General features: G+C 49.7%; 1 protein-coding gene across 13 annotated transcripts in view; it reads left to right on the forward strand.

Moving 5' to 3' along the window:
* Nucleotides 1–1,273: 1,273 nt before the first annotated feature.
* Nucleotides 1,274–26,862, forward strand: part of KSR1 (kinase suppressor of ras 1) — a 141,189-nt gene continuing 115,600 nt past the window's right edge. For 5 of the 13 annotated variants that reach the window (XM_057501150.1, XM_057501137.1, XM_057501138.1 and 2 more), the window contains exon 1: nucleotides 1,275–1,706. In XM_057501150.1, the coding sequence (XP_057357133.1) occupies nucleotides 1,476–1,706 (231 nt within the window). In that variant the 5' untranslated portion in view covers nucleotides 1,275–1,475. Of the gene's footprint in view, nucleotides 1,707–26,862 lie in introns of all 13 variants that reach the window. The other 8 variants (XM_057501151.1, XM_057501142.1, XM_057501139.1 and 5 more) reach the window with 4 other exon arrangements.

The following is a 26,862-nucleotide window of genomic DNA, read 5'->3' on the forward strand; positions in this document are numbered from 1 at the left end:
CTAAAAACTCATGAAATGGATTACACAACTTTAGGGAGCTCCCCCTGTGTGTCAGCAACTGTATTTGGCTCTGTGAAGAGAATAAAAGGCAAATTAGCCAGCCACTTCTGCAGCTAAGGAGCTTAAGAGAAAAGTCAGAGGAGAGGTGTTTCTTCTGGTTGACAGACATTGGAGGTGTGGATGTGTGGGACCTGTGATCAGAGTCTTGGCTTTTCAGTTTAGCTGGGTAACGGAGCACATGTGAACACATAGGAGGTGAGAGGGGAAGAAGGGGATGGGTTGGGGTTTGAATGCTGAGTTAGGAGGCCCAGAAAGGCCCAGACAACTACCAGTCTAGTATTGTACCCATGCCCTCTGCAGGGTCTGGGGCCACACTCAGTAGCTCTGAGGCTGGATACTGCTAACATTTTTCCAGAGACTACATGTGCCAGTAATCAGTCTAGGTGCTGTATGTACATTAACTCATTCTTCGTATGAACCCTATGAGATAGGTACTATTATCACCCCATTTTTACTGATGAGGAACCTCAAGACACTCAGAGGTGAGCTAACTTTGCCCAAAGTCACACAGTTAGGCAGTGGTAGAGTATGAATTAAATCCAGGCTGTCTGCTCCCAGCGCTCCCGAGAGCATGACAAATCAGTGTGCTGCCCGAGCATCCGGGCTGGTCTGCTGGACTGGGATAGTGGAGGATGGGGCACTTATTAGGTGGGAATATAGGATTCAGAAGTAAGCCCTGAGGTCTTTCTCCAAGCCTGAGCGTTCCCTTTGACGTAGGCAATCTAGAGTCCAGTGCTTCGAGAAACAGCTCAGGACAAGTACTTTAGGCCCCTTCCCACTAGATGGCGGCCCCTAAACCCACACAGAAATTCTAGAACCTCCACCGTCCCCATCTTTCAGGGTTGAATTGAATAGTTGCAAGATGCACCCCTCCTCCGGTCAGGGATCCACCGACCGCCCCTTGCCCCACCCCAGCCGGGGATCGGTGAGCCCCAGGCTGGAGGAGGAAAGCTGGGAGGAGGGGCCAGGAGAAGAGGCTCCCCAGACTCTGGGCGCCCGGGCTAGGAGCTGGCGCGGAGCAGCCACTCCGGGGGCGCGGAGGCGGGGCGCTCCCGCCCAGCCAGCTACCAAGAGGAAGGCCGGGACCACTAGGCGCGGGCGGAGCCGCGAGGGCGCGGGAAGAGCGGCAGGTGCTCGGCGAGGACTACAAGTCCCAGCATGCCCAGCTGCCGTGGCCCGGCCCCCGCCGCCGCTTAAAGGCTCCGGGAGCCGCAGCCGTCAGGTCGCCGCGGCTTTCGCTTTGCTGCCGCGGCTGGGCGGGAGAGAGCTGCGGGCTCGGCGGCCGGCTCTCCTCGCGCCCCTGCTCCCGTAGCGCCGAGGGGCGCTCCTCGCCCGGCCCTGCCGGCTAGAGGATTCCCTTCTGAGGCGCCCGCGGGCTCCCCGCCTCAGCCACCCCGTGGTCCCGATGCCGAGGCATGGATAGAGCGGCGCTGCGCGCGGCGGCGATGGGAGAGAAGAAGGAGGGCCGCGGCGGGGGGGGCGCGGCGGCCGCGGATGGGGGCCCCGGGGCCGCGGCCAGCCGGGCGCTGCAGCAGTGCGGGCAGCTCCAGAAGCTCATTGACATCTCCATCGGCAGCCTGCGCGGGCTGCGCACCAAGTGTGCCGTGTCCAACGACCTCACCCAGCAGGAGATCCGGACCCTGGAGGTAAGGGGGCCGCGGCGCCAGGGGGTCGGAACCCGCTCTGGGCGCTAGGACACAGAGGTCGGCGGCCCGGGAAGCAGTCCCCAGCATCTTACATGCTACCTCGGTCACTGTTTCCCAGATGCATCCTTGAGCCGGGGTCGCTCCCTTTGAGGCTTCCTCTCCTCTCTTCTGGCTGCTGCGGCAGCTTGAGGACCCAGGACCAGCCCCTCACCTTGGGCGGGATTTGCGGGGAGGGGTGGAGTGGGAACGAGATGGAGCACCGAGGAGCCCGTGGGCTGGGTGGGCTCGCGCGGACGTCGCCTGCCTCCCCACCTCCGCCCCCACCCCATCTCCAGTTTGCGGGGCCGCAGGACTCATTCTCCCACCGAGTCACGCGCTGGACTTTTCCCTGTGTGACTGAGCCGAGCAGCCTTGGGCCGGGATGCCGTGGCGGGGGTGGGGGCAGGTTCCCCCGAAGGGTGAGCACGGGCCCACCGCCCGCTGCCTTGCCCTCAGTCCGCAGGCTCCGTCTTGTCCCTTCCTTTCCTCTCCTCCAGGTTGTCTGCCGCTTTTCAAAAAGCATTTGCTGAAACTGCATTTTTGTTGTTCAAGCATTTAGTGCTTTCCTTTGGCACAGCCACAGCAGTTCACTGCTGAAAATGTAATTTCCCACCGATTCCCCCCATTCCTCCCCAAACATTGGATTTGGTTTAGGAAGGATTGTGCTGGGGAACCAAAGCCTTTGGTGGGAAGATGACACTATTTAAGGGGTTCTGGTGGAGACAGCCTGTAGTGTGAAGCAAGATATGCCACAGGCCCTCTTCTCTCAAATTATAGCCGGGAAGTGCAGTATTAAAAGGACCTGGAGCAACCAGCAAAACGGTTGTTGTGTTCTCAGAAGGGGGCGTCTCCCACTCCCCAAACACAATGGAGGGAAACTAGTGCCTTCCCAACTTGCTTTTGTCCAGAGACTGGGGAAGGCTGTGAAATTCCAGGGGCCAGGGGATAGCTGCTTGGTCTTGAGGAAGGGGGCTCTTTCCACCTTGCATTGTCACATCTGGCCTTCTGCAGATCTGGGGATGTTTTGTTTCATTAGAACCTTAATTTCTCATTGCCCTGCCCCCCAAATTGCTAATTGCCTCTGCCAGCTGTCATAGGGCCAGCCAGTGATTTGTAGTAATTATGAGACCCAATCCTCCCTCTTCCCTGCACACCACAAGCCTTGAATCTCTGATCCAAAATGTTTTGGGGGTGACTTCTCTCCTTCAGTTTTCTTTTATTAAAAGCTGCAAACTCAGGGACATTGGAAGCATCCAATCAGTGCTGGCTGTTATTATTTTTGTTACAGTTGCTATAGCAGTTCTGACCAGGCTTTGCATAAAAAGCAAACCAACTAACAAACCCCCCCACAGCTGTCCCTTCTGCATGCATACTGCTGGTTTCTAAGTGGTGAGAGACACTGGTTTCTTGAACACAGCCAAGAGTGTTTGCCCAGCAAAGTTCAGTTTTTAAACCAACACAATAGGGGGCCTGTGTGGCTTAGTTCCGGGAGGAGGGGTTGTTGTCCAGCATGTGTCTGGTTGGGCTGCTGTGTTATCTGGATGAGAGAACATTCTCTGTGCTCGGATTGTCCCCATGTCACTCTGAAGTGCTCCTGGTTTGTACGATGGATATAGGAGAACCGTTTGTTGGTCGTTTGCTGGAAATGGCTTTACCCTCTCGGTGTCCTGACTTCCAAAGTGACTTATTCTGACCAAGGTATGATATCATGACACCACAAAGCATCTAGCTGTTTAGGTCTCTGACTTGGGTTTATTCAGTGGCCTCCCTTCTGAGTGTTTGTTGGATGTTTGTCTCTGGCAGCTGGAAACCCAACTGAAGGTCCAAAGGGGATTTGCAGTGTAAACAGGAGCCAGTACCCTGCTCCCTGCCTCTGAAGTGTGATGTGGATTTGGGTCCACCCCACTCCCTGGAAAGGCAGGGTCTGGGTTGTGTTTGGGGATGAGAATTTAGACCTCTGGAGCTAGTTCCCTGGGGCTGCCATTAGCTAGTGTAGATGAATCACTTCATCCTATAGGCCTCAGCCTCCTAACCTGAACAGGAAGATTGGAGTGATCGTTACAGGCTCTTGCAGCTGCAAATTCTGTGGTTCGTTGAAGGGGTCTCAGTTGGGTTGAATCAAATTTTTGTTATACATGTCTCTTTTTAAGAATGGTGTTAAAATCCAGATTGACCAAACTGATAACTTATGGGGGAAGTGTATTTATTACTCAAAGAATCCTGATGACAGTGTGGCAGACGGAAAGCCCACAACTTTGAATTTGGGTCTGCAGTCTGTCTGTGTGACTTAGGGCAAGTCCCATGACTTTTGATTCTCAAGCTTCCCAATCTGTAAAATGGGGATGAGACTGTATAGCCCTGCAATGTTGTTGTGGAGTCTGTAAGTCCATGTCTTACTACTATACTAAAAGATTTGCTTATAAACTTTTCCTTAGTGAGGGTCCAGTGGCACTCATGCCACAGGCCACCTTTAGGGGATGGTACCTTCATATAGCTGGCTTTTATCTCCTAGAGGTGGGTGACTCAGGCCAGCAGACAATCCCAGCAGCATGTGGTGAGGTCAGACAGGGCAGTGATGATGTCCATTCTGACTTTCCGTCCTATTCTGCAGGCTCCTCTCACATACCAAGCCAGGGCCCCGAGAGACCGTGCTTACAACATTGGATTCCTGGCTTTTGAAGAAGGGGACGACCAGAGGACAGGCTTATGTAACCTCACCAGACGTCTCCCAGAATCTTGGGAACCCCAGCCCACTCTGGCCCTCCTTGAATTAGCAGTTAGTGGGAGAGTCAGCACATGAGATGCCCCTGGAAGTCCCTGACCTGGGCCCAGCTGCTGGTGCCCGGGATGGCAGGTTGTGATGGTGTGCGTGTCTGTCTGCCCTGTGGTGACTGTTCTCTGTACAGTGGTCCAGTTTGGGTCCAAAAGAGTGGGAGGATCCAAGGTTTAATGTTTGCCTCCTAGCTGCCAACCTGTGCTGGACCCTTCTCAGTCTCCTAAGATTTTTCTAGAAATTAACCAGCCTTCATCACACACATTTTTTTCTCTGCATGGGAAGGGATGGAAACAAAATCTGAACCCAGAGTCTAACTAAATCTGTAACCAGAAATTGTGAGTCTGTTTCATCCTAGCAAAATCTGGTGCCCTGTCTCCATCAGACCCTCCTATGGGTCTGAACTCCACTGAGGCAAGACAGAATGTTCTCATTCCCTAGATGTGCTCACACAGGGACCCCTGGTTGGCCTCACAGCTGGGCCTGGAGCTCCATGCCAGTTCATTTCTTTATTTCTTCATCATCTGTAGGCTGAGTCTGTGCTGGGTGCTGGGTAGACAGTGGTGCCTCATGACGGTTCATGTTTAGTGGATATTGTAACTTTCCTGCCAGCCTACAAGTACTTTCCAGAATAGGCCGTGCCACACCAAGTCTTCCTATCCTGTGCTCTTAGAGAGAGAAATCCCTTCTAAGCAAACTGACCTTGAGCAAGGGGTCCCCAGAGGACCTAGTGCACAGGCCTTGATGGGACGGTCCACTCCAGAGCTGTGGCCGGCACAGTCTCTGTACTCTGGCCACTTTCCTGAGGAGTTGCCCTGGAGCCAGGAGGCAACTGGGGGAGGGCCTGCTGCTATGGAAGATCAGGGGGGCTTGCCCTTCACCCGGCTTATCTGCGGCAGGTCAGAGCTCTGCTGTGTGGAGGACGTGAGGTCTCCTTGGGGTCCCCTCTCCCGGCCCCCTATCTGGATAGTGGAAGTGCTGGGAAGGGAGGGGGTGCCATATGTCCTCGCAGACCGGGTGCTTGGTGCTTGCATGGGTATGTCTTCACTCGGTAAGTCTTCAGTTATAACTGGCTTGCCTGCTGTGCTTCTAGCTGCAGCCACACTGGCGGGGACTCAGAGGTAGGTAGGATGTGCTCCTGGTCTTTGCGGACACTTTCTGTCTAATGGGGAGCCAGGTGGGTGAACAGGAGTGACTCCAGGAACACGGCCTGCTGAGTGCTTAGGAATTGGGAATATGACCGAAGGGTTGGCTACTCTAACCTCTTAGTTTTATGGGAAATATTCCCAGCGTCTTGGTGGTGACTTGTCCCGAGTCATACGTCTCTGGCAGAACTGAGAGTGAAACTTGGTTTCCCTTTCCCCACCCAGCCATGGCCTCAGAGGGTGGCATTTCTCTCTTCTGCTGCCCCACCATAGTTTTAACCTCCTGCCGGAGGGTTTCACCTCCCAGCCACCCTAAAGGGCTGCAGAGATGGGTCACTGTCCCCTTTAGTGTCTGCTTTCACCTAGACAACTTTTTCCCTGGTGAAACTCACCACCAGTGCTCCCTGGAGGCAGCCTGGAAGGGGACCTGCAGATTCCTGAGGCTGGGGCAGGCTGGGCAGTGTTGCAGGGAGGCCTTCACACACCTGCAGCCCGGGTTAGTGTAAATGCCAGGGGGCTGCTGGACTGCTGCCTGGGGGCAGGGATGGGAATGGCCTCCGTCCCCTGTGGGTTGGCTCAAAACCCAGGAAAGCTGCATTCCCCCCACAAGTATTCTGGACCGCCTGTTGGCTGTGGTCTGGAGAGGGACTGCAAAGGCCCTGGTCCTCGGTGGCAGCTTCTGCAGTGGGAGGGAAGTAGCAGCCTGCGGCCAGGTCTCTGTAAGCTGGGCTTTCTAGAAAAGACGTCCTTTCAGAATTGGCTGATTGGAGTCTTTTTTTACATTCAGTTCAAAGCGAAAGCTGTGTAGGTGCCTTGGAGGTTGTGGGGATGACGTTCGAGCATAGTGAGGGCAGACATGGACGAATAACATTCTTGGCCACCTGTTCTGTGCAGAATACTCTGCTAGGCCCTGGGCATATGTGGACCCATTTAATGCTCACAAGGACCTCCTGAGGTTTTATGCCCACTTTGCAGGTAAGGATATTGTGGCTCAGAGGGATTAAGAGGCTGAGTAGATGCTTGAACCTGTCTTGACTGGGTTGAGAGCCTAGGTTCTGAACTTTGCAACTGCCTCTAGCAACTGTGGTGGGAGGTTTCCAGTCCGGGTCATGGCTGCTGAGCCCCAGGTAGTGGCCAGTAAACAAAAAGGGCTGGTCCAGGGGCATGTGGGGGCTCAGTTCCAGATGACTGGGCCTACTGGTGGCCACCCCAGGCTGTGCAGCCTCTGAGCTCAGGCCTGGGGCTGCTTCCCTCAAGTACAGCCCAGCACATCCTCAAAGACAGGTCTCTGCCAGCAAACTGATGCAACCAGCTCTGTGTTGGTGCCATTCTGAGAAATGAGAAGCTGCCTAGAGATCAACTTACTCATAATTTTTTAAATGGATACCTACCTTATTCTTTCTGAATAACTCTTCTTATAATAAATATATTCATTAACTTTCTACTTTTATAAAAGTATTTTTAAAATACTCATAATGACCTATGTTCACTATAAAAAGGAGACAGATGAACAAAATTGAAAAATCACCCACAATGCCACCTCTCGGAGTTAATCCTCATTAACGTTTTGCTATATATTCCTATAGTGTTTTTATCCTCTGCATATGCATGCAAATGTACACATATTTCTTTGTGGAGCATACCGTGTACATTGCCTTACAAGTCTTCTGTCTACGTCTGTACATGTAGATATTCATCATCATTGTTAGTGGCTGTGCTGTGTGGTCATACCATCAGTTCACCCGGCCAGTCCTCCCATGTTGGCCATTCAGCTGTTTCAAGTCCTGCTGTCATAAACCATACTGCAATGAGTCTCTTCCTAGAAGTGGAATTTGCTGGGTAGGAACACGTGTAATATCAATCCTATTCTTTAAAATCTTCAGGACATAATATATTGCCCCATCCCTAGCAATAATGCCAGGATTCATAAAATGGCATCCTTTGTGCATTTACCCCTTTGCCATTGCATCTGTATCCACCTTGAAGGCAAAGAGTACAACCTGGAGGCAGGTCATGTTCCCTGTGTTCTCGGTTAGGTGTCATGAATTATGGGTTCTAGTTTTACGGTTGCTTGTGGCAGACGTTCTGAGTTCTGTGTTAAGGATTATGGGTTCTAGTTTTGTGGTTGCCTGATGCAAAGTAGGGGTCTCCTAGGCCAACCACTAGAAGAGGGACCTTCCTTTGCTCTAAGACACAGGAGGCAGTGCATAGCCATACAGTTTAGGTCTTCACTTCATCTGCGGCGAAGCTCATGAAAGGCTCCTCACTGAACAGTAGACTTGTTTTCTTCACCAACTGAAAATAATAATCAGAGAGCTATTTAGGTGCCTTGGCTCTGGGGCTGAGTCCTAGATTCGTAGGGTAAGAGGGCTTCAGAAGATTTTTGGGGTTTCATCTGGCCCACCCCTCTCATCTTGCAGGTGAGGAAGGTGAAGGTCCAAATGGGGAAGTGACTTGCCAGGAACCCTCATTAGAGAATGACTTAAAGGATGGAGAAGGGACAGGAGCACTCAGCTAGGAGTCAGACGTGGGGGCTCCTGCCCTAGAGTGAGACATTCCACCACCTTGGCTGACGGCAAGCAGCAGCCTGCCGATCACCTTCCTATGATAGTGGGGGCCTTGGCCTCAAGGAGTTCCCTGCAGAGGAAGCAAATGGATTTGAATTCTCAGCCCCATCTCAATGTCTTGGGGACCCTGGGGACTGGAGAGATTCCTGGGGAGCAGTCTGAGGTGTTGTGTTTGAGGGGCCTTTTTTGAAAGCCAGCATACTCAATGTACTGGCCCAGCCTCAATGGACTGTCTGAGTCTTTGAACCTGACTGTGTACTTCTAAGAGTTTCTCATCCTTCCATTGAAAGATCCCCTGGGACTTAGGTGTATAAACATTTATTCCTATAGGACCTAGTGTCTGTCTTAAATTTGTGCAGATTGTGCATTCTATATCTCCATACATTGTTGGTTTTAAAGTGAAGATAATGTTATAAATGGTTTATGATCACTTCTAGAAGATACCACCTTTTAATCCAGTGTCTTTGTGTTCACCTTGGCCTTTCTCCCCCATTCTAGACCCCGGGTGGAGATGCAAGGATATATTCTGGGGACAGATGTTGGGATCGAAAAATGCTTTGTCATTTGTTCCCAGGCATGAGTGTTTTTCATCTGCATTGAAGAAAAGTCTCAATTCAACTGCCACCACATATAAAACCTATATGTTTATTTACATTTGTATTTCTCTATTATCCTGGTCTTGGTGGGCAGCAGTGTGTTTTAACTGAGTGGATTGCTTTTCAAAATAATGGAGCTGAAGTCATCCTGTTTGCTTGCCATTTGTCCCCCTTCCTCTTTCATTTTTCCACCCTCAGAATAATTGCAAGAGTTAATTAAGACTTGTGTTTAAAATTTAAAAAAAAAAAAGGGAAAGAAAGCATAATGCAGTGTATAGAATAGACCAGCTATGCCGAGGAAACTTTTCACACAGAGCATCAACTATACACTTGAATCTGCAGCCTATTGATCATAAAGGTTTTGCTTTCTGCAAATCTAATGAGATAAGCTGCTTTTAGAATGGTAGGCATTCTTTGGAATGGCACCTGGAGGTTTTCAGTCCCAATTTAGCCAATTATTTTGGGTTTGGGTTTGATATGGATAAGCAGGACCAGCTTTGCTCATGGTGCAGTTTTGCTAGCTGGAAATAAAATTACAAGTCATATTTAACAAGTGACCTTAGCATTCTCAGTCATTGGGTACTCTCTTGAGGATCCCCTCACCCCTGCCTGGGACTCCCGAAAGGGCTTAACACAGCCTTTCCCATACTATATTCTGCCAGGTGCTCGTGTTGGAAGAGGGCTTCAGATCATTGGGAATGTGCCCCATCAGCCATCTCCCTCCTGGACATTCCTGATGATGAAGATTAATGATTTAAAGACTCCGAGAAGTCCTGCAACAAGGGTTCCCAAACTTGTTTGTCCAGGGATCTTTATTCTGCTGAACACAGCTGAAGAAATACTGCCTTAAGCCATGAACAGGGAAAGAGACAAATTGTAGGCTTAGTTTCAGCTACTGCTGTTTTATGTTTTATGTTTTTATGATACTGAGGTCACACATGGAGTTCCAGTTAAGATCAAGTGGGTTGAGGGGAAGCTAGTGATACCATAGACTAAGCAAGCCATGTGAGGTTACCTTTTGCTAAGGGAGGTGCTTTGCAAAGGGAGATAGTGTGTGTTCTGGGCACCACACTAGCATTTAAAGACAGATTTCACTTAATCCTTCCAGCAAGAGGAGTTGAACATGCCTGGAGAGGTTTGTGTGCCTGGAGTCCTTGCATCTTGCCTCCTCTTGGCCCTGGGTGCTAGTTAGGCTGGTGCCAAGGGCATGCTCACTCAGGGTCTAGTAGGAACCTCATGACCCCGCTGGTGAGCAGGAACAGTCCCAGAGAAATGCAGATGGCTGTGGGTGTGTTTGAGCGTCAGGCTGCTGAGGGCAGGGGAAGGGCTGGGCTGCAGACAAGGAATGCTTTTTAAAACAAAAAAGGAAACGCTGGCTCAGAATGGAAAGGAAAGGAAGCAGCTTCCTGCTTCTGGTTCTGGCTTTTTGAGGAGGAGCTGAGCTCTCTCTAGCCCCTTGGCCAATGCGGCCTGGGCTGGCTGGGGCCACTCTAGGTACAATGGACCGGTGGCTCCCACACCACTGCCTGAGGTCTCAGAAACACAGTGCTAGTTTCACCCCTTCTCACTTTCTCCAGGTAACTGACCGAATGTTGTGGTTTCCAAAATGAATACCTGTGTATGTTGCAAAATGGATGTTTCATAATATCTGACATTTACTTTTATTTAGAGCTTACTCCACGCCTACCCCCCTTGTTAAGAGTTTAATGTGGCATTTTACTCCTCACAGCAACTTTGTCAGGAAGGTCCTGTTGTTATTCCCATTTTACAGGTGAAGGAACTGAGGCACAGAGAGGTTAAGTGACTTGTGCAGAGACACACAGCTGAGGAGAGACCAAGCTGTGACAGTCTTAATTACCTGCCTGTACTGTCTGACTTGCATTTGCAAATGCCTCTCCCTTCCAGCTGGAAAATCTGTTAGCAAAGGATAATTACTTAAGGCTTTGATGGCCTTTGTCTGGGGTCAGGAGGGCAGCCCCAAAGCCTGGTCAGGCCCTGGTGATTTTTATGTGAAATGTCTACATCTGAGTTCACATTTTTAAAAACTCTGTCATGGAAATGTTCAAACATAAACAAAAATAGAGAAAATGGTATGATGAACCCCCATGTAGTGTTCCCCCAGTTTCAGCAATAACCAGCTCTGGCCAGTCCTCGGTCGCTTATGGCATTTACACACCAACCTGGTCTTGACAATGGTGGCACCACGTGGTCAGCCTTAAGGAAACAGAGTGACCCCGGAGGTCTTCTAGTCCAGCCCTCTGCCTCCAGGAATCTCTATACCTTTTCCTTGAAATGACCTCTGCAGTTTTCCCCTGAAGCTTGTCTGCCGCATGGCAGCCTTTAGAGAGCGGGGAGGCAACCCCACTATCTAAGCCAATCTCCTGCTGCATCTGAAACCTGCTCTCCATTGTTGGAGTCAAGAATGGCACATCCCCTTCCTTATTCCCACAGCCCTGCCCGAGACTGACGTGAGTGGCTTTAACAGGAGGCGGGCCACCAGACCCTGCAGAGATGCCTCATGACGGTCCCTGCTTCCAGTCCACTCTTCTCCCAGCTCTAGGATCTCTTCCTCTACCTTTTCTCTTGCTCTGTCCATGCATCAGGACACGTGTGTATTTTAAACGACATCTGTTGAGTGCCACTGCGCACGGGCCCTGGGAGAAGAGCCGAGAATAGGCAGGTGTCCAGCAAACCCTTATTTCGGTGTCCCGGTTGGGAAATGGGGTCCAGCACCCGCTGAGGGGCCGCCTTGCTTCTCATGGTTCCTCCCTCACGGCTCTGCACAGTCCTTCCCACAGCCTGGTCTTGCTGAGCCCTCTCATTTCTTCTCACCGTGGTCTCTTATCCCCAACAGACGCTGTTTGCTTTCTTGTTTTTGGTTTGCTTTGCTTTTTGCTGTGTTCTTGCTAGTGTTTCTCAGGTGCTGTGTCACTGTTGACTAGCTGCTTCACATCTCTGAGTTCTGGCCTCCTGAACATGATCGTGGTGTCGTTACAGGAAAGGACGGTCTCAAGCACTAAGTAGGACATTGAGGGGCGCAGTAGGGGCTCTGCTGGGAGAAGGCTGTGTTCACATCCGGGCTCTATTCTTTGCCAGCTCTGAGACTGGGGGCAAGTTCTGAACCTGTTTTCTTGTTAGTGAAAAAGGGGATAAGAATAGGTTTGTTTTTATTTTTATTAAAGAATAGGTTTATTTTAGATTCTGGTGAGGAGCTGCTGAGATACAGAAGGTGTGTTGGACAGTGTCTTGTACTTGGAAGGTATTCAGTGTTTTTTAAACCCCTCCCAGCATTATTCTCAAATGCTTTCCTGTGTTTCCCTATTGTCTTCCCTTTTGGTAATTTTAATTGCTGCATGATATTCCATGCCATGGATATGTTGTAATTTGCCAAAGCATTTCCCCTGTTATTGGACATTTCGGTTGTTTCCAGATTTCTGCTGTTATAAACAGCATGACTGTAATCATCTTTGTATAGGGACCTCTTTATTTTTGTTCCTATTCTGAGTTCATTTCCTTGGGATAATTCCCAGGAATGGAACTCCTGGGTCAAAGAGCGGGGATATTTTTTGTGATGGGAGTTGCTAAGCTGTTCTCCATTTATGCTTTTTGAATGATATCCATTTTTAAAAATGTACACCCAGGTGAATGTCTCATATTTCTTTGCAATCTTCTTTGGCCTTTTGTGCCTTTCTTCTTCTCCCCCGATCTGTTTTTTGGGGAGGTGGGGGGACTATTAAATTATTCTCCATCTTTCTTATTTTTGAACAAGTATAATTGACAGGAAAATTGTAAGCTATTTAAAGTGTTCAAATCATTCCCCATCTTGAATTTGCTGTTTATTTCTCTCTTCTGTCCATTTATTCAATGACTATTTATTGAGCATCTCCTGTGTGCCAGGCACTATTTCAGGTACTAGGTAAAGGGCAGTGAAAAAGACAGAGCAGTTCCTTTAATGGAAAGAAAAAGATAAAAAACAAGCCAACAGACAGAGAAAAGTAGCCTGAGAAAAAGAAAACTAGAAATGGGTCAGAATGATGGGGGTGGGGAGAAGGTTGCTACTTTAGATTGGGTGGCCAGGAAAGGCTTCCTTCTGAGAGAAGGGGATGTTTCATCTGAGTCTTGACCGGTGAGAAGGCAGCAGCCTTGTGGAAACCTGGGTGAAGAGCATTCCAGGTAGAGTGACCAGCATGTATAAGAGCACTGAGGCAGCCATGAGCTTGGTGTCTAAGGACTGGTAAGGAGGTCGGCATGTCTGGAGGTTGGTGGGAAGTGGTGGTGAGGACTGGGGTTGGCCTTGAGGTCAGGGAGTTAGGCAGGGGCTTGTTTCCCTAAATTTCTAAATTTCCCTAAATCCTTGGGTAAGAAATTAATGCACTAATTCAACAAATAGCTGTTGCTCCCCTACTTATGTGCCAGGCACGATTCTGGGATAAGTCAGCTTGTGTGGGGGAGTCTGTAGATGAGTAAATCAGTAGAAGGTACTGGTGAGGTGTGAATGAAGGCCCGTCTTGCTGCCCCGCTGACTCATCTCTACATCCTGAGGTGTGCAGGGACTCGGGAAGTGTTTCTTGATTTGAACCAAGCTGTGTTCTGTGCTGTTGGCCTTCACCATGTTATCTGAAACTCAGTTCCCTGCTCTAAGGCCTGGCAGTCTCAGCCTACCGGGCAGGGGGGGACCCTGGGCCTCTGCCAGGGAAGGGGCCCTGAGAGCTGAGGTTGCCAGCTCGGATGTACGGCTGCTGGTAGCAGTACCAGACATGAGTGTCAAGGCACCACTTACGGGAAACAAGCTGAGAATTGACATGGGAAACCCCCTTCTTACCGAGCTGCTCTGCCCCGCCTCAGCCTTCCTTGACTAGGGACTCTCATTTGTGAGTCTTTGGAAACACAGACTCGGGGACACTGTGCTTTTCAATATTTTCTCCCCTCAGGGTGAGCACAGAGAGGGGTTGTGAGGCCTGAGTAGATGCATGAAGATACTCGACTTTGGGAGAGCCTAGAATGCATTCACACAGTGAGCTGTGACCCTGCAGCAGTGCCAGGAAACGGGCTGGTGGAAGGTGTTGGCTGCCATTTTGTTTGAAGGGGACTAGATGACTCATAAGCTATAGGGTGCTCTGATACCATGAATTGGGGGCCAGCTTTGGCTAGAGTTAACCAGCCCCCTGGGTTTTTGGTATGTGAGCTCATTGCCAAATGGGAAGAAAAGGCCAGATCCTAAGAATCTAATAACTTGGGCTCCCCACATCCTCCTCCCTCAATTACAGCTAACCTGAGATAGACTCGCCCTGTTTTAACAAATCAGGCTTTTTACAGGTGTTCTCTCAGTCAACTCCTCAGGAGTGATAACTTTATCATCCCCTTTGTGGGTGAGGAAATAAGGAGCAAAGGCACACAGTAGTTGGAGCTGGAGTTCAAATCAAGAATTATCTGAATTCACATTTGTGATAATTTCATTGTACTCTTCAGAAATCTACTTGACCCTGGGTCTTGTCCAGAGCAGAGGTCTTGTCATAAAGGGCTTTGGGAATGTTCGGTATTTTGGAAGAAATAATGCCAGGTGAAAAAGGATTTGAAAAGCTCCCCTTTCCCACCCCATTTGAATGGGGTTACTTCAAAGTTGTAAACAGGGCAAGATGACCAGAGTATTGGGGTCGGATTAGCAGGTGACTATTTGCAGAAGAAAGGAAGCAGAGCAAGGGGTGGGGTGGCTCCTGTTTGAGAAGGAAGATGGGGAGAAAGCATCCTTGTGTTTGGGGTGGAGGAGAGGCTTCAGTGCAAAGGCTCTCATCTGGTTCCTTCTCAAAGAACTTGGCTTCTGTTTTGAAGAGCTCTGGTTAGGAAGGAAACGTAGTCGGTAGCTCTTGGGCCTGGTGGGGACAACTTGCAGGCACAGTTGTATTTTAAATGTTGGTGGCGTATCTTAGGAGAAAGAAGGTGACCAGGCCGTGGGGAATGTCCCCTCGGTGGCCCTGATTCACCCTGGCCAAGGGACAAGCAGAGCAAGGAAGAATCCATCAGCAAATGGAAACTTCTCTTTTCAGGGGACAGGAACTTTTTCGGTGTGGTTGGCCTGGTGGTTTATGAGGAGAGATGAGCCTTAGAGACAAAGTGCTGGGCCAGTCTTTTTTGAAAGTTTTAGGAAGTAGTTTAAAAAGAAAGAAAGAAAAAAGAAACCAAAAGCCAAAGACGTCGTTTACTCACTGACACCTGTGTGCAGACAGCCATGTGTGCTATGATTTGCCACGTGACTAATGGAAATTGGTCCATTTGCACCAATTCATTTTGCGCCCTCTCTCACCTCAGCCCCTAAGCCAGAGGAGGCTTCTGACTATTCTTACAAAAAGGCTTAGGCGGCCTCAAATGACCAGACCTTGTCTCAGGCATCTGACAGCTTAAACTAAACTTCCTTTCTGGTCGTGTTTGGTTTAAGCAGTTTCCTGGTCTGGCAGGATTTGTTTTCTTAGCACCCTGCTTGTCAAAGCCCCAGTCTCACTTGTCAAACAGCAAACTGGCCCCTGTCACTCAGGGCTGCCAAACTAGGCTGGACCTGTGTTCCACAAGGCAGACTTGCTGTTCCCCTGGGGAAGTGGGGCAGGAGCGGACTCCTGGTGTCTGCCACCTAGGCATGCCGCTCCTGCCTCTTCTTCCCCATTTTGATCACTGGGTGGGTTCTTGGCCTTGTCCTGGAAAGTTCTGCCATATTTGCAGAGACTGCTCCTGTATTTGGATGAAAGGCCAGGATGGTGAGCAGCACCCTGTAGTAGGAACAAGCACAGATTCTGGCACTCGATAACTTGGGTTCAGACCGTACTCCTTTCCTGGTTAGCTGTGTGTCTTTGGACAAGTTGCTTAACCTGTCTGAGCAACAATAAAATCCATCCTCTGTAAAACAGGGATTATATTAGGATTGCTGTTCCCAGTAAGTGGGATGAACCCTGCTAGGCAATTCAATGCCTGGCACGGAGTAAGAATCTTTTAATATTATATCACTATTTGTTTTTTCAACAAGTATTTAATTGATGGGTCGGGTACCCACTGTGGGCTCGGCATTATTTTAAACTTGGGGAAATAACAGTGAACAAAATGAACAAAAATGTCGGCTTTTGGTTTTGGTGTTGGGAGATGTTCAGACAATAAATAAGTGAATAAGTAAAATATGTTATTTGTTGAGTGATGAATTGCTATGGAAAAACTATGAAAGCAAGGAAGAGCACCCAGGTGAGGAGTGGATAATTTTAAATGAGGGGTCAGGACAGCTTTGCAGAGAAAGGGCTATGTAGAAGAGTAAAGGCCTGGGAGGGCGGAGAGGGAGGCCACGGGCATGTACCTGGGAAGCTGAGGCCGAAGGAAGGGAGCCTGGGCTGGAGGGCCGGGGGCCTGGGTGAGATACTTAAGGAGCCCAGCTTTCAGGTGCCACCTGCACGCATGTGACCCTGAGCCTGGAGAGAGTGATGAGAACAGATTGTGAGAGGGTACCAGGGCCATGGGCTCTTCAGTGGGCCCTGCCACCGTCCTATAGAATCCTACAGGGATTTTGAAACTCAGCCCTCATTTCTTATTAAAAAATAGAGTTTGGAGCTGGTATCCTCACTGACCTGCTACCAAAAGCCTTATTGCTGACTTACTGAAAGTACACTTGGGAGCAAGTCCTGTTTCTGACCGTGTGGGTGGGTGGCAGCGCGCTTGCTGGGGCAAACTGCGGCCACTTTGCTTCATCCCACAGGCGTTTATTGAGTACCCATGAGCGTGGATCATGCCTGCATGCTCCTGGTCCTCCTCTCCTCATCTATAATGTGGGGACTATAGATACCCTTTGACTCAGTCCTTCCTTCTAAGGGAGCTTATCCTAAGACAATCATTAGGTAGAAAAGAAAGACAAAATGTATGAAGATTTATTTGCATTTGTTTACAAAATTTATTTGCAGTATCTGTAATATAGATAAAAAAAGATGTCCAGCAGTGAGGGGATGGTTAAACATTCTGTGGTATATATAGCACACAATGCACTGTAATGCACACAGCTGTTCACTAGGAAGACTGGGTATAAACATGACTGTATTATGATATTACATTAAGTGAAAATATACAGAATACAAAATTCTGTGTATGCAGCATTTATAGTTTACATAAATATGTAAAACCATGTCTGCAGATGGAAAAAAGTAGAAGAGAAATTAGTTGTGTGTGTGGGGAACTGTTTTGGGGAAAATTTATCTTTACTATGGTCTCTCTTCCATTCATTAAAGTAGTGAATATGTGAGTGCCTGCCATTCTTGAGGCACTGAGCTAGTGCTCAGATAGGTAGTGGACCCGACCAGAGACCCCTCTCCCTTGAGGTCACTCTTGGAGGCCCCTTCCCTCCCAGTGCTCCAGGATTGAAGGCTAGCAGTGTGGTGTGGTGCAAAACTCAAATCTTCTGGAATAAAAATGAGACTTGGTCCTGCAGCTTCTCCCCCAGGGTGTTCAGGCCTCTGTTGAGCCAGTCCTGGATCAGGTGGAGAAGCAGAGAGATTTCCAGAGGTCCCATCCCTTCTGAGGATAGCATGGTATTTCTAGTAAGCAGTCCTGTGGTAGCAGAGCCTGCCTAGCACAGAGAGGGCTCCCCAAGTCTTGACTGCTTAACTAGAGCAGTGCTGGGGCACCCAATCAGCGAGTTAACATCTGGCCTTCCAGGGGAGCACCCCATCCTTCTGACTGGGAGACCCTCTGTGTGAGGGGCTGTCCTAGAGAAAGAATGGCTGCTGTGGGTTCTGTCTCCTAGGTGCCAAATGCTCACAGGGTAAATACTGCCAGTGACACTGCCCCAGGAAGCTGGTGGTTGGCTCAGAGACACTCATGTGGAAATGCTGGGTGACCCCTTATGGTTCTTGCAGCCCACATTCTGAGAAAAGTCCTTGAGGTGTTTGGTTTTGGATGAGGAGGACATTTATGACTAGAGCAAAGATTTATTGAACTCTGTCTGGGCTCTGGGATAGCCCCTAGAATACCATACCCCTCTGGTTCAGGACCCCCTGGGAGGGTCGTGCAGTTCTCACCTCCGTTGCAGAGGAGGGAACTGAGGCCCAGAGAGGTGGCTGAGCCTCCTAGTGTTGTGACGATGGGGACAGAGGTGAGATTCCGAGGTGGGGTTTGGCTGATTACAGAGGCTACGCCTTTGCATTTTCGGTGTCATGGCGTAACTGTGGAGAGGTGCCAAATCTGGCTGCCCAGAGAAGAGTCCTGGTCCTCCTGGTCCTCCTGGCAACCAATGGACCCTCTCTGCCTCCCTCTCCCCTTCCCCACCCACCCCTCCCCAGAGCCACTGCCTCTCCCCTTGCAGCCCCCTCCATTCACCACACAAATGCTTCCAGGACAGACGTCTCTTCTCTAAGAAGGATGACGAGAGCCCTTTTGTTTTAAAGGAAGGATTTCCTGTCTTTTAAAGGACAAAGAGTGTGTGACTTCTTTATCCAGAAGTTTCAGGGCCTAGTCCAGTGCTTGGCACATAGTAAATGCTGAGTAATTAAATGAGGGTGCATTGTAATCAGTGCTAAATTAACCTCATGACATTCCTAGAGAAACAATGTGAATCATTGTAAAAGACCATCCAGGGCAGGAGTTGGAAAAATGGCCTCTGGGGTCAGGCATCCTGGCTTTGAATCATGTCTGTGCCATTACTGTTTCTAACCTGGGTGAAGTTACTTTAATTCTCAGGGTATCAGTGTCCCCATCTGTACACTGGGGACAACTATAGTACAGTTAGGGACACTGTGAGGATTAAATGAGTAAGCAGGTAAAGTATGTAGAACAGAGCTTTGCACACAGTAATCACTTGATAGATAAATGCAAGTTGTCATTTACTATTGTTATGGACGTGCACAAGGTCAAGTAGGGCTGGGCTTCAAGGGAGACTCCCCAGCTCCCAGGTGTGGGTTCTTACCCTGTCTGTGGCTGCAGAGTACAGATGAATGCCTTCAGCCTCCCTGCCCTTTGTCCACCCCCGGCATGGAGCCCTGTTGGTAGACTGGTGTGGGGGGCTTGGCTCCTCAGGAAGACTGGATGTCTGTGCAGATGGGAAAGTCTTGGGCAGAATCAGGCCTGAATCTTAGCTCTGTCACTGTGACCCTGGACAGGCCCGGATAGGTCCATGCCTGTGGGGAGCCCATTTCCTAATGCGGGAGATGAGAGCCATCATAGCTGCTTTATGGGGTCATTACTGGGATGACGAGAGGGTCATTACCCTTGAGACACGGGACGTCCAAGCACTCAGCAGGTGTTCCTCCCTCCTCCTGGAGAGCATGAGCCACCCTCAGGCCTGCATGCACCCCCAGAGTCTGGATCAGAGTGGGGAGAATGAATGAACAGCAGGAGTCCAGCTGCAGCACCGGAGCTGAGCCAGCCTCTCCTCTCACCTCTTGCCTTCGCTCTTTCTTTAGTTCCTTCTAAGGCAGGCGCAGTGAGGTAAGGAAGGCATCTCCCTGTGCAGGTGACAGAGACGGGCTGCTCTGAGCCTCCCTGGCCCTCACCCTGCTCTCCCAGCTCAGACTCCTGCCCCCCTCTTGCCTCAGAATGCAAAGGATGGACACTTGGATTGTGGTTCCGGCTTCCCTTCGAAGGTGGTCACCCCAGCCCTGTGCTGGGGGTTTCTCCTGCTGGGTTCCCAGGGCAGCGGGTTCTGGTTGGAAGAAGGAAGTGGGATGTGAGCTGCAAGTGCAGGAGAGAGTAAGCACAGTTCCAAACTGTTGGAAGGAGGGTCGTTCCCAGGGCCCTGCAAGCACAGTGTGTGAGACCCCCCCTCAAGGATCACTGACTAGTAGAGGGGCAGCTGCACCACACCCGCCAGGACAATGGCTGGGGCATCTGCTGCCGTTAGGGTGACGGAGCTGCTGGCAGCCTTGGGCGGGAGGACATTCTCTGCAGGATGCCTGCCATGCTGGTAGTGGGGGTGGGGATGTCGGAGGGAGGAATCCAGGACATGGGAGCCTCTTAGCCTTCCTTGGCATGTGTGTGTGCCTGTGTGTGGTAGGCCTGACATGAACAGGATCTTGATGAAGTTCAAGGGAAGATTTAGTGATAAAGCGTTCCTTTAAAAATGTAAGTCAGCTCCTGGCAGCCCTCTGCTAAGAACTCTTTGGTGACTCCCGTTCCACTTGGTGTAAAAGCCAAAGCCAAGGCCATGGTTTCTCTACTCCCCCTTGCCACTCTGCCCCCACCCCATTGGCCTCCTTTCTGGTCCTTGAAGGCACCAGGCACGGCCGATGTTCCCACCTCAGAGCTTCTGCCCCAGGTGCCCATGGAGCCCGAGTGAATGAGGCTTTCTCGGACCACCACCTGGAAACGCCAACCCTGCCTGCTGTCTTGTCGTCTCCCTGGCTTCATTTCCCCACACCTTTCCTACTTTTGCTTGCTTGTTAGTTCTGTTTGCCTTCACTAGAATGAGAGCTCCAGAAGGGTAAGGATTTTTATCTTTTTATCCGCTGATGTGTCCTCAACACCTCAACAGAGAGGACTCTTATACTCAAAGAAACAGAAGAAAGAAGAAAGCAAGTTGTGAAGAGATCTGCCATGCCTAGGGCAGTGTGGCCATCGCCCAGTAGGACCCATTGAGTAATTTTCCAATTTTCCAAAGTTGGAGTCATTATAACACCAGCCAAACCTCCAGTGGATCTGGGTGAGAACCATCTCCTGTGTGTGCGTGTGTATGTGTGTGTGTGTGTTCATGTCCTTTTGTGTTTGCCAGGAAAATGTTGGGTGTGTCCCAGGCTTCTGTGATTAAGATTGTAATGATCCTCTGATGTCAATTTACAAAACAAACAACCTTTGACTAAAACAGTTTTATCACCTCTTCAGCTGTAGTGGACATTACTTACACCTTGACTTTTTTTTTTTTTTTTTTTTTTTGGTCAAATACACCAGACATATTGGACTGAATCCTGATCAAAGTCTTGTAAATTAGACAGTTTTGTTTAAAATCCAAGTAGGTTTTTTTTCTTAAGCTAGAAATTTTCTTCTGGGTCCTTAATGGAATTCTCCTGCATTTTGTGTTAAATATACCACTGTGCATTATCCACCGACTGGGGACCTGGCTGGAGAATGGGATCTGCCTTTAGCTGCTTTGTGACCCAGCTTGCTTGAGCCTCAGTTTCCTCGTCTGAGCCATGCGAGGACTTGGACTGGCTCATTTCCTCTTGAGATCCCTCTCAGTGTTCTCATTCTCTCTCCGATGGGCCAAACTAACAGAGATTATAATTGGAGTTCATGGCACCGTGAGCCTTGTTTTAGCTAATAAAAGCATGTTGCACTCTGTGCATAAGACACTGTTTATCTGCTGTGGCCCCTCAGTCACGGATCAGCCCCATGCTTTCCTCTCAGTGTGGTTGGGCCCCAGGAGCCGCCATCCTTCTGCTTGTCTCCCTGGTAGCCGACAGTGTGATGTACTAAGGCCACCAGCGTTTGCATAGTTGGTGTATACTGTCCTGCCCCAACTCATCCACGTGGGGGTTTAGCTTCATTCTCCTGCACTCTCCAAAACTGTAGATTTTATCGCCAAAGTTTGAGTCTGACGGCATTGGACTTTGGAGTTGATTTGACCTGAATCCTGAGTGCTGTCATGCTCGCTGTGCACATTAATTGAATTCCTAATTTTGAACCTCAGTTTTCTCATCCATCAAATGGGGTCAGTAATTTCCCTCAGAATGCGTTTGAGGGTTAAGTGTGATGGTACATGTAAACTGCTTATTAGGAAGTGTAAATCCCGCTGATGGTGTTGATGATCAGGAACCACTGTGACCTGGGGGGAAAGGCCATCTCCAAAAACTGACAAGAGATGACGGAAGCTTGGGAAATCTATCTAGAAAATGAATTTTTGAATGTCAGAGATCTAGAATTAGCTGTATTAATGCTATTCTGCTATAAAGTAGGTCTACCATCAGATGGGTTTCAAAGGAAACCTGGGGAAAGCCAGCTTGCTGTTGTGTGGGCCAGTGCCTCAGGGTATATGCATCTAACAAGGCTCGAAATGCTCACCTGGGGTGGTTTGGCTCCTCAGCCCATCCTGGGATTCCAGGAGTAGGTCTCATTGTTGCTGAGGCCAAGAACCAGCTGGCACGTCCTTCTGGGGTGGTAGCTCTGTGCTGCACGCAGAGGAACCCCCTATTTAGGCTCCTAGGATGCAAGTTCTGCAATGTTATGTGAGTGTAGTCACTGGGAATTTGGGTTAAGGAGAAACTAGGGTTTAAAAAGAATCTGACCCCACAGATGTTCAGTGCAGCATTATTTATTCAGACGACTTACAAATAACCTAAGTATCCAATATCTTAAACATACAAGCTTGGGATATTGCATAAGTAAAACTGGAGCACATTTAAATCTATCGGCCTTTAAAAACACCAGAAACTTGCTAAGAAATTCCTGCTTGAAAATGTGTTCATAATACACAGTTTCACTGTTACTAAATTGTGTGACTCCAGTTAATTACTAAGAATGAAATACACGGAGGCAAAAGAGAAGGATAGATATGCTTATACTTGTTAACGGCGGGTTGGCTTATCCCTGAAAAGTGGGATAATAATTAATTTTTCTTCTTGGTGCTTTTTTTCCCCAGTTTTTCTTTAGTAAACATGCATTTCTCTTGGGTTGGGGAAAAACTCATGTTATAAACATAAAAATATTTTGGGTGGATTTTCATGTACTTTAAAATGTGACAGACATTTCTCATGTCTTATTTTAATGCCCACTGTGAAGTTTTAATCATTTGATTACCCAGGCCTTGTTCCGAACTTAATGTGAATATCTGCTCACAGATACAGCTTGAGTCTACAGATCAAAAAATAGATTTTTTTCCCCTCAAATGTGTGAACTAGGAGCTTGAGAATGATGAAGGATAAATGGAAAATTCACAGAACAACCCATTGACGGGTTCTTTGAAGTGAAATTTTGTGTGCTTAAAAATAATCTAAAGCCAGGAAAGAGAACGTTAGATCCTATCAGCTCAGATATGAGTGACACACAAATAACAGCCGAGTGCTTTTCCTTTGTGAATTTACGTGTCATGTCATTCTGAGATCATTGAACTGATCTTCTGTTCTACATGAAATTCTTGTTGAGGGAACCACTTGAAGAGGCTGAGATGCTTCCGAAAGGCTGTGATGGGCTGCCCTAACCACCTTCAGAGTTCACTGCCCCATCGCAGCAGCTGTGAGTGATGGCTGCTGACAGCTTATAGCTGAATCCCTCCCCAGGCACTGCCTCAGCTAAAGGGAGCTTTCTGCTCCGAGGTAACTCCTCACCCAAAGATGGGGTGCATAGGCTGGCCCCGTTGTCTCTGTTTGGGACAATTCTGATGGGCTGTCCCGAGTTCCCCATGGGTCTGGCTGAGGCCTCCATTACAAATGATTCATAACCCCAGTGCTCCTCTGCCCAGGCCTGCTTCTCTCATGGGTGTTGACATGCTCCTGCATCCATTTCAGAGTCTTCTTGGGAAGCCCTACCTAGGACCCTGATTTTACAGTGAGCTAGTTGTGGAGAAGAAAGTAGGACACTCCTCCCAAGCTCAGGCACTCCTGGTGACACAAGGAGGAGGGGAGATTGGCTCTCAGGGTTGCAGTCTGGTGTCTTCTTGCCCCACCCAGAGCCAGTGGCTTAGGTGCTTGGGGTCCTCAGTAAAAACTGAAGGCCGCAGACGCTGGTGGGGACTGGTGAGTCTGCTCACCTCTCCACCTGCGCCTCTCTCCATGTCCACTTCCTGTGCCTGATTATGGCTGCCCCTGGGGTCTGGCCCTGGCTGCTGGGGACAGGCTGTCTGCCACAAGCTGTGCCCACCAAGGCATTGTGGGTCTGGACCTGAAGGGCCTCCATCTGTACCCAAGCAGGTCTGTGCTGCTGCTTGGCCAGAATCTTTGGCAGCCCTCTGCATAATGCTCTCTGAGCACTGGGCTTTACTGCTGCCCTCCCAGCTCCCAGAATGTTTCCAAACCAGGTGGCCTTCTGTCAATGCCTAGACAGACAAATGGAGGACAGGAGCTCCTAAGCATTTGGTGGAGGCCACTCCTCATGCCTGGAGGACAGAGTTGTACCTCATCACAGAACTTTGCCTACTTCTGAGCCTCCTGTCTGGCTACCTGTCCCCTCCCCTTGAATCTTAGTGCACAGTTAAGCTGTGACCTCTCCCTGTGCCTTGCTGTTTCATGCCTTCTACCTCCTCTCCCTGGAATGTCAGAATTCCCTCTTGTCTCATTGGATGGCTTCTGTCATCTGTTTCCTTTCTCTTTCCTGTCCTATCTTTCCCCAGCAGAGAATGTGCTAGGCCCTGGGCTCTAAGCATCTCATTTTTGAGACTTCCCCCATATTTGATCCTTTGTGGCCCCTGCCCTGCGTGCACTGGAAACTTCTCTCCTGCCCTTTCCTCACTGTATTGGTTTGGTGCATTTCCTAGCTGTTCCTCTGGCCCACAGACTTGCTCTCACATACCTGTCAGGAAGGAAATTTTGATCATGTGTTCCTAGCATAGGTATTTTCACTTACAAATTATATGCATATATTCTGTCCCTCTGCATCATGCCCACCAAAAGAATACATCTGTACAAATAGACCTTAGAAAGGATGAGATAAGGAAAGTTCTGTTTTCTTTATGCAGCTCCCATCTGGAGGTGTCTGGATTGGAATTCCTAGATGGAGGATGACTTGGGGCAAGGGATTGAGGGAGCTTGTGTCTCCCCTGCATCCTCAGTGGCCAGGGCAGATGAAGAGGACTTTGCTTCACGGAGGGAGTTAGTCATTGGGTCAGTCGCTGAGAAGCATCTTCTGAGAAGCAGGCAGTGCAGGGAGTTTGGGCGTTCTGGTCTTGGTAAGCCCCAGTTCTGGGGACCCCATGAGCAAGGGGCTGGAGACCAGAGATTGTCCTCCAAGCAGAGGGTGCTTGGTCTGAGCCTGAGCATTCCCAGTCAAGAGCATGGGGAATATTCCAGGCAGAGGGTGGGCGTCCCTGGAGTACACGTTGTTTATTGTGATTGGAGTGTCCTGAGTGGCACTTCATAGCTGTAAATGTGTCCCAGGTTTTCAAGACCTTTTAAGCTGCTTATGTGACTGAGTCTTTTTAACATTACTCTTCCCTGTGGGACTTAGGGACTTACCCACACACCCCAATCATTTACAGATGTGGAGACACCCTAGAGAGGTTTAGGGAATTTCCCGAAGAGGGCTAGTAGCCAAGCCTAGATTAGAAGTCCTCCCAGCCCCATGCCCAGCCCCCTCCTAGCCCTGCTGCACTGTCCCAGCCTGCAGGAAAGGCCCACGTGACCTTCACAGTGAGGCTGTGGGCAGGGGTCCACTGCTCCCCTGGACCATTTCGGAGCTGGTGCTCTGTCAGTGGGGGTGAGGGTGCCGGGTCCCCTCACCTGAATCCTTGCATGAACCCTCCTCACCCAGGCTGTCACCCCTGGCTTGGTGTCCACACGTGGGCCACTAGGGCCCTTGGTCTGGAGCTGAAGCAGAGAGAGCAGCGTTCTAGATGGATCCCCGGCTCTGGGGAAATGCTCCCATTTTGGAGTCTGGGAGGGAGCAGGGCGTTACAGGCTGGATGGGCTCCTTTCAGGCAGAGTAGATTTAGAGGAAGCGCAGACCCCTATTGCAGGGAGAGCTCCTGCGGACAGGGCTGGGTCTCGCTCTGTGGGTGGAGGACCAGCTTTAGAACCAGACAGACCTTGGTTTGCCATTTGCTAACTCTGTAACCTTGGACAAATTCCTTACCTCCAAAGCCTTCACTTCCTCCTCTGTAAAATGGGGTAACAGCAGACTCTCCCGGTAGGACTGAGCGAAGCCCTGTGTGCAGAGAGCTCTGCAGCCTGCCTGTTATGTATTAAGTTGTATGGTAAATGTCCTCCAAATGTCAGTTGTTCCAGTTCCCTTCTGTGCTCCCAGTGAGCCTGGCTCACAGTGGAGTACTGTTTATTGAAAAGAATATATGAACTCAGGTTTGTTAGCATTTTTTAAATAAGGAAGCATTAAAATATGAACTGAGTTGTTTCTGGCCTCCAATAAATGAAGCAGGCATGGTGGATTTTGACTGCAGGGAAAACCATCCAGTTTTCTTTACTCCCCCTGGCTCTGAGGTTTTATAATCCTTCTACACAGCCCTTAAGGATTTTCTTCAGTGTAAACACACCGACAAGGGTGGTATTTTACAACCAGAGTCTGGTTTGGCTCCTGGTGCTCACCCGCTGGCTTGAGGCTGGGCTCTACACTTGAGCTGGTACTTGGGTGCCTGGTTGCTGGCATGGAGACATCAGGGTAAGTGCTTTTCCCCAGATGTGGCTGGGACTGCAGAGTGGCCAGAAAGCGGAACTCTTCCAGTGGGTCTGCTGGGTGGCAGTTTGCCATGAGGGTGACTGCTGAGGACACAGGAGTGGCCATGCAACTGACAGTGCCGGGAGCACCAGGATGCAAGGTAGGAACCTTGGAGCCCGCCGGCCCACGCATAGGCTGGAGGCACAGCCCAAGGCATGTGGGGTCAGGAGGCTCCAGAGCTGGGGGCTCCAACCTTGACTGTGCCCCATGACTCCATGCTGGGACTTGTGCACCCCCTCCCCTGGTTCTCCCTGTCCCATCTGTGACTGGGGTCTGGCAAGGGGCTGCAGGAGAGTTTGAGCAGGCCAGGGAAGTGGTCCTTGGGTTTGAGCAGCCTGGGAGTCCCTGGCTGAGAGAGCTGAGGTTAGAGAACACTGGCCTGCATCAGAGACTGGGCGTCTCCTGAGTCTGCCACTCACTTGCTGCGGGACCATGGAGGACACCCAGATGACTCTGAGCTGCAACTCTTTCAGCTGTAAAATGGGGAAACCAGCCCCTCGGGTACTTTCCCAATCTATGATGCCAAAATGCCCTGGAGAATTGCCAACAACTATTTTTTTTAGATAGGCAATTCATGCGTGTGGCAAAAGATAGTGAAAAGTTAGGGATATACAGTCAAAGTAAATCTTCCTTGTACCCCACCACACTGCCCCCTGGTTTTCCTTCTCAGAGGCATTCACCTAGAAGTTTTTTAGAGAGATTTTCAGTGCA

The sequence above is a fragment of the Manis pentadactyla genome, chromosome 4, assembly GCF_030020395.1.
Source record: "Manis pentadactyla isolate mManPen7 chromosome 4, mManPen7.hap1, whole genome shotgun sequence".
Classification (NCBI taxonomy): Eukaryota; Metazoa; Chordata; class Mammalia; order Pholidota; family Manidae; genus Manis; species Manis pentadactyla.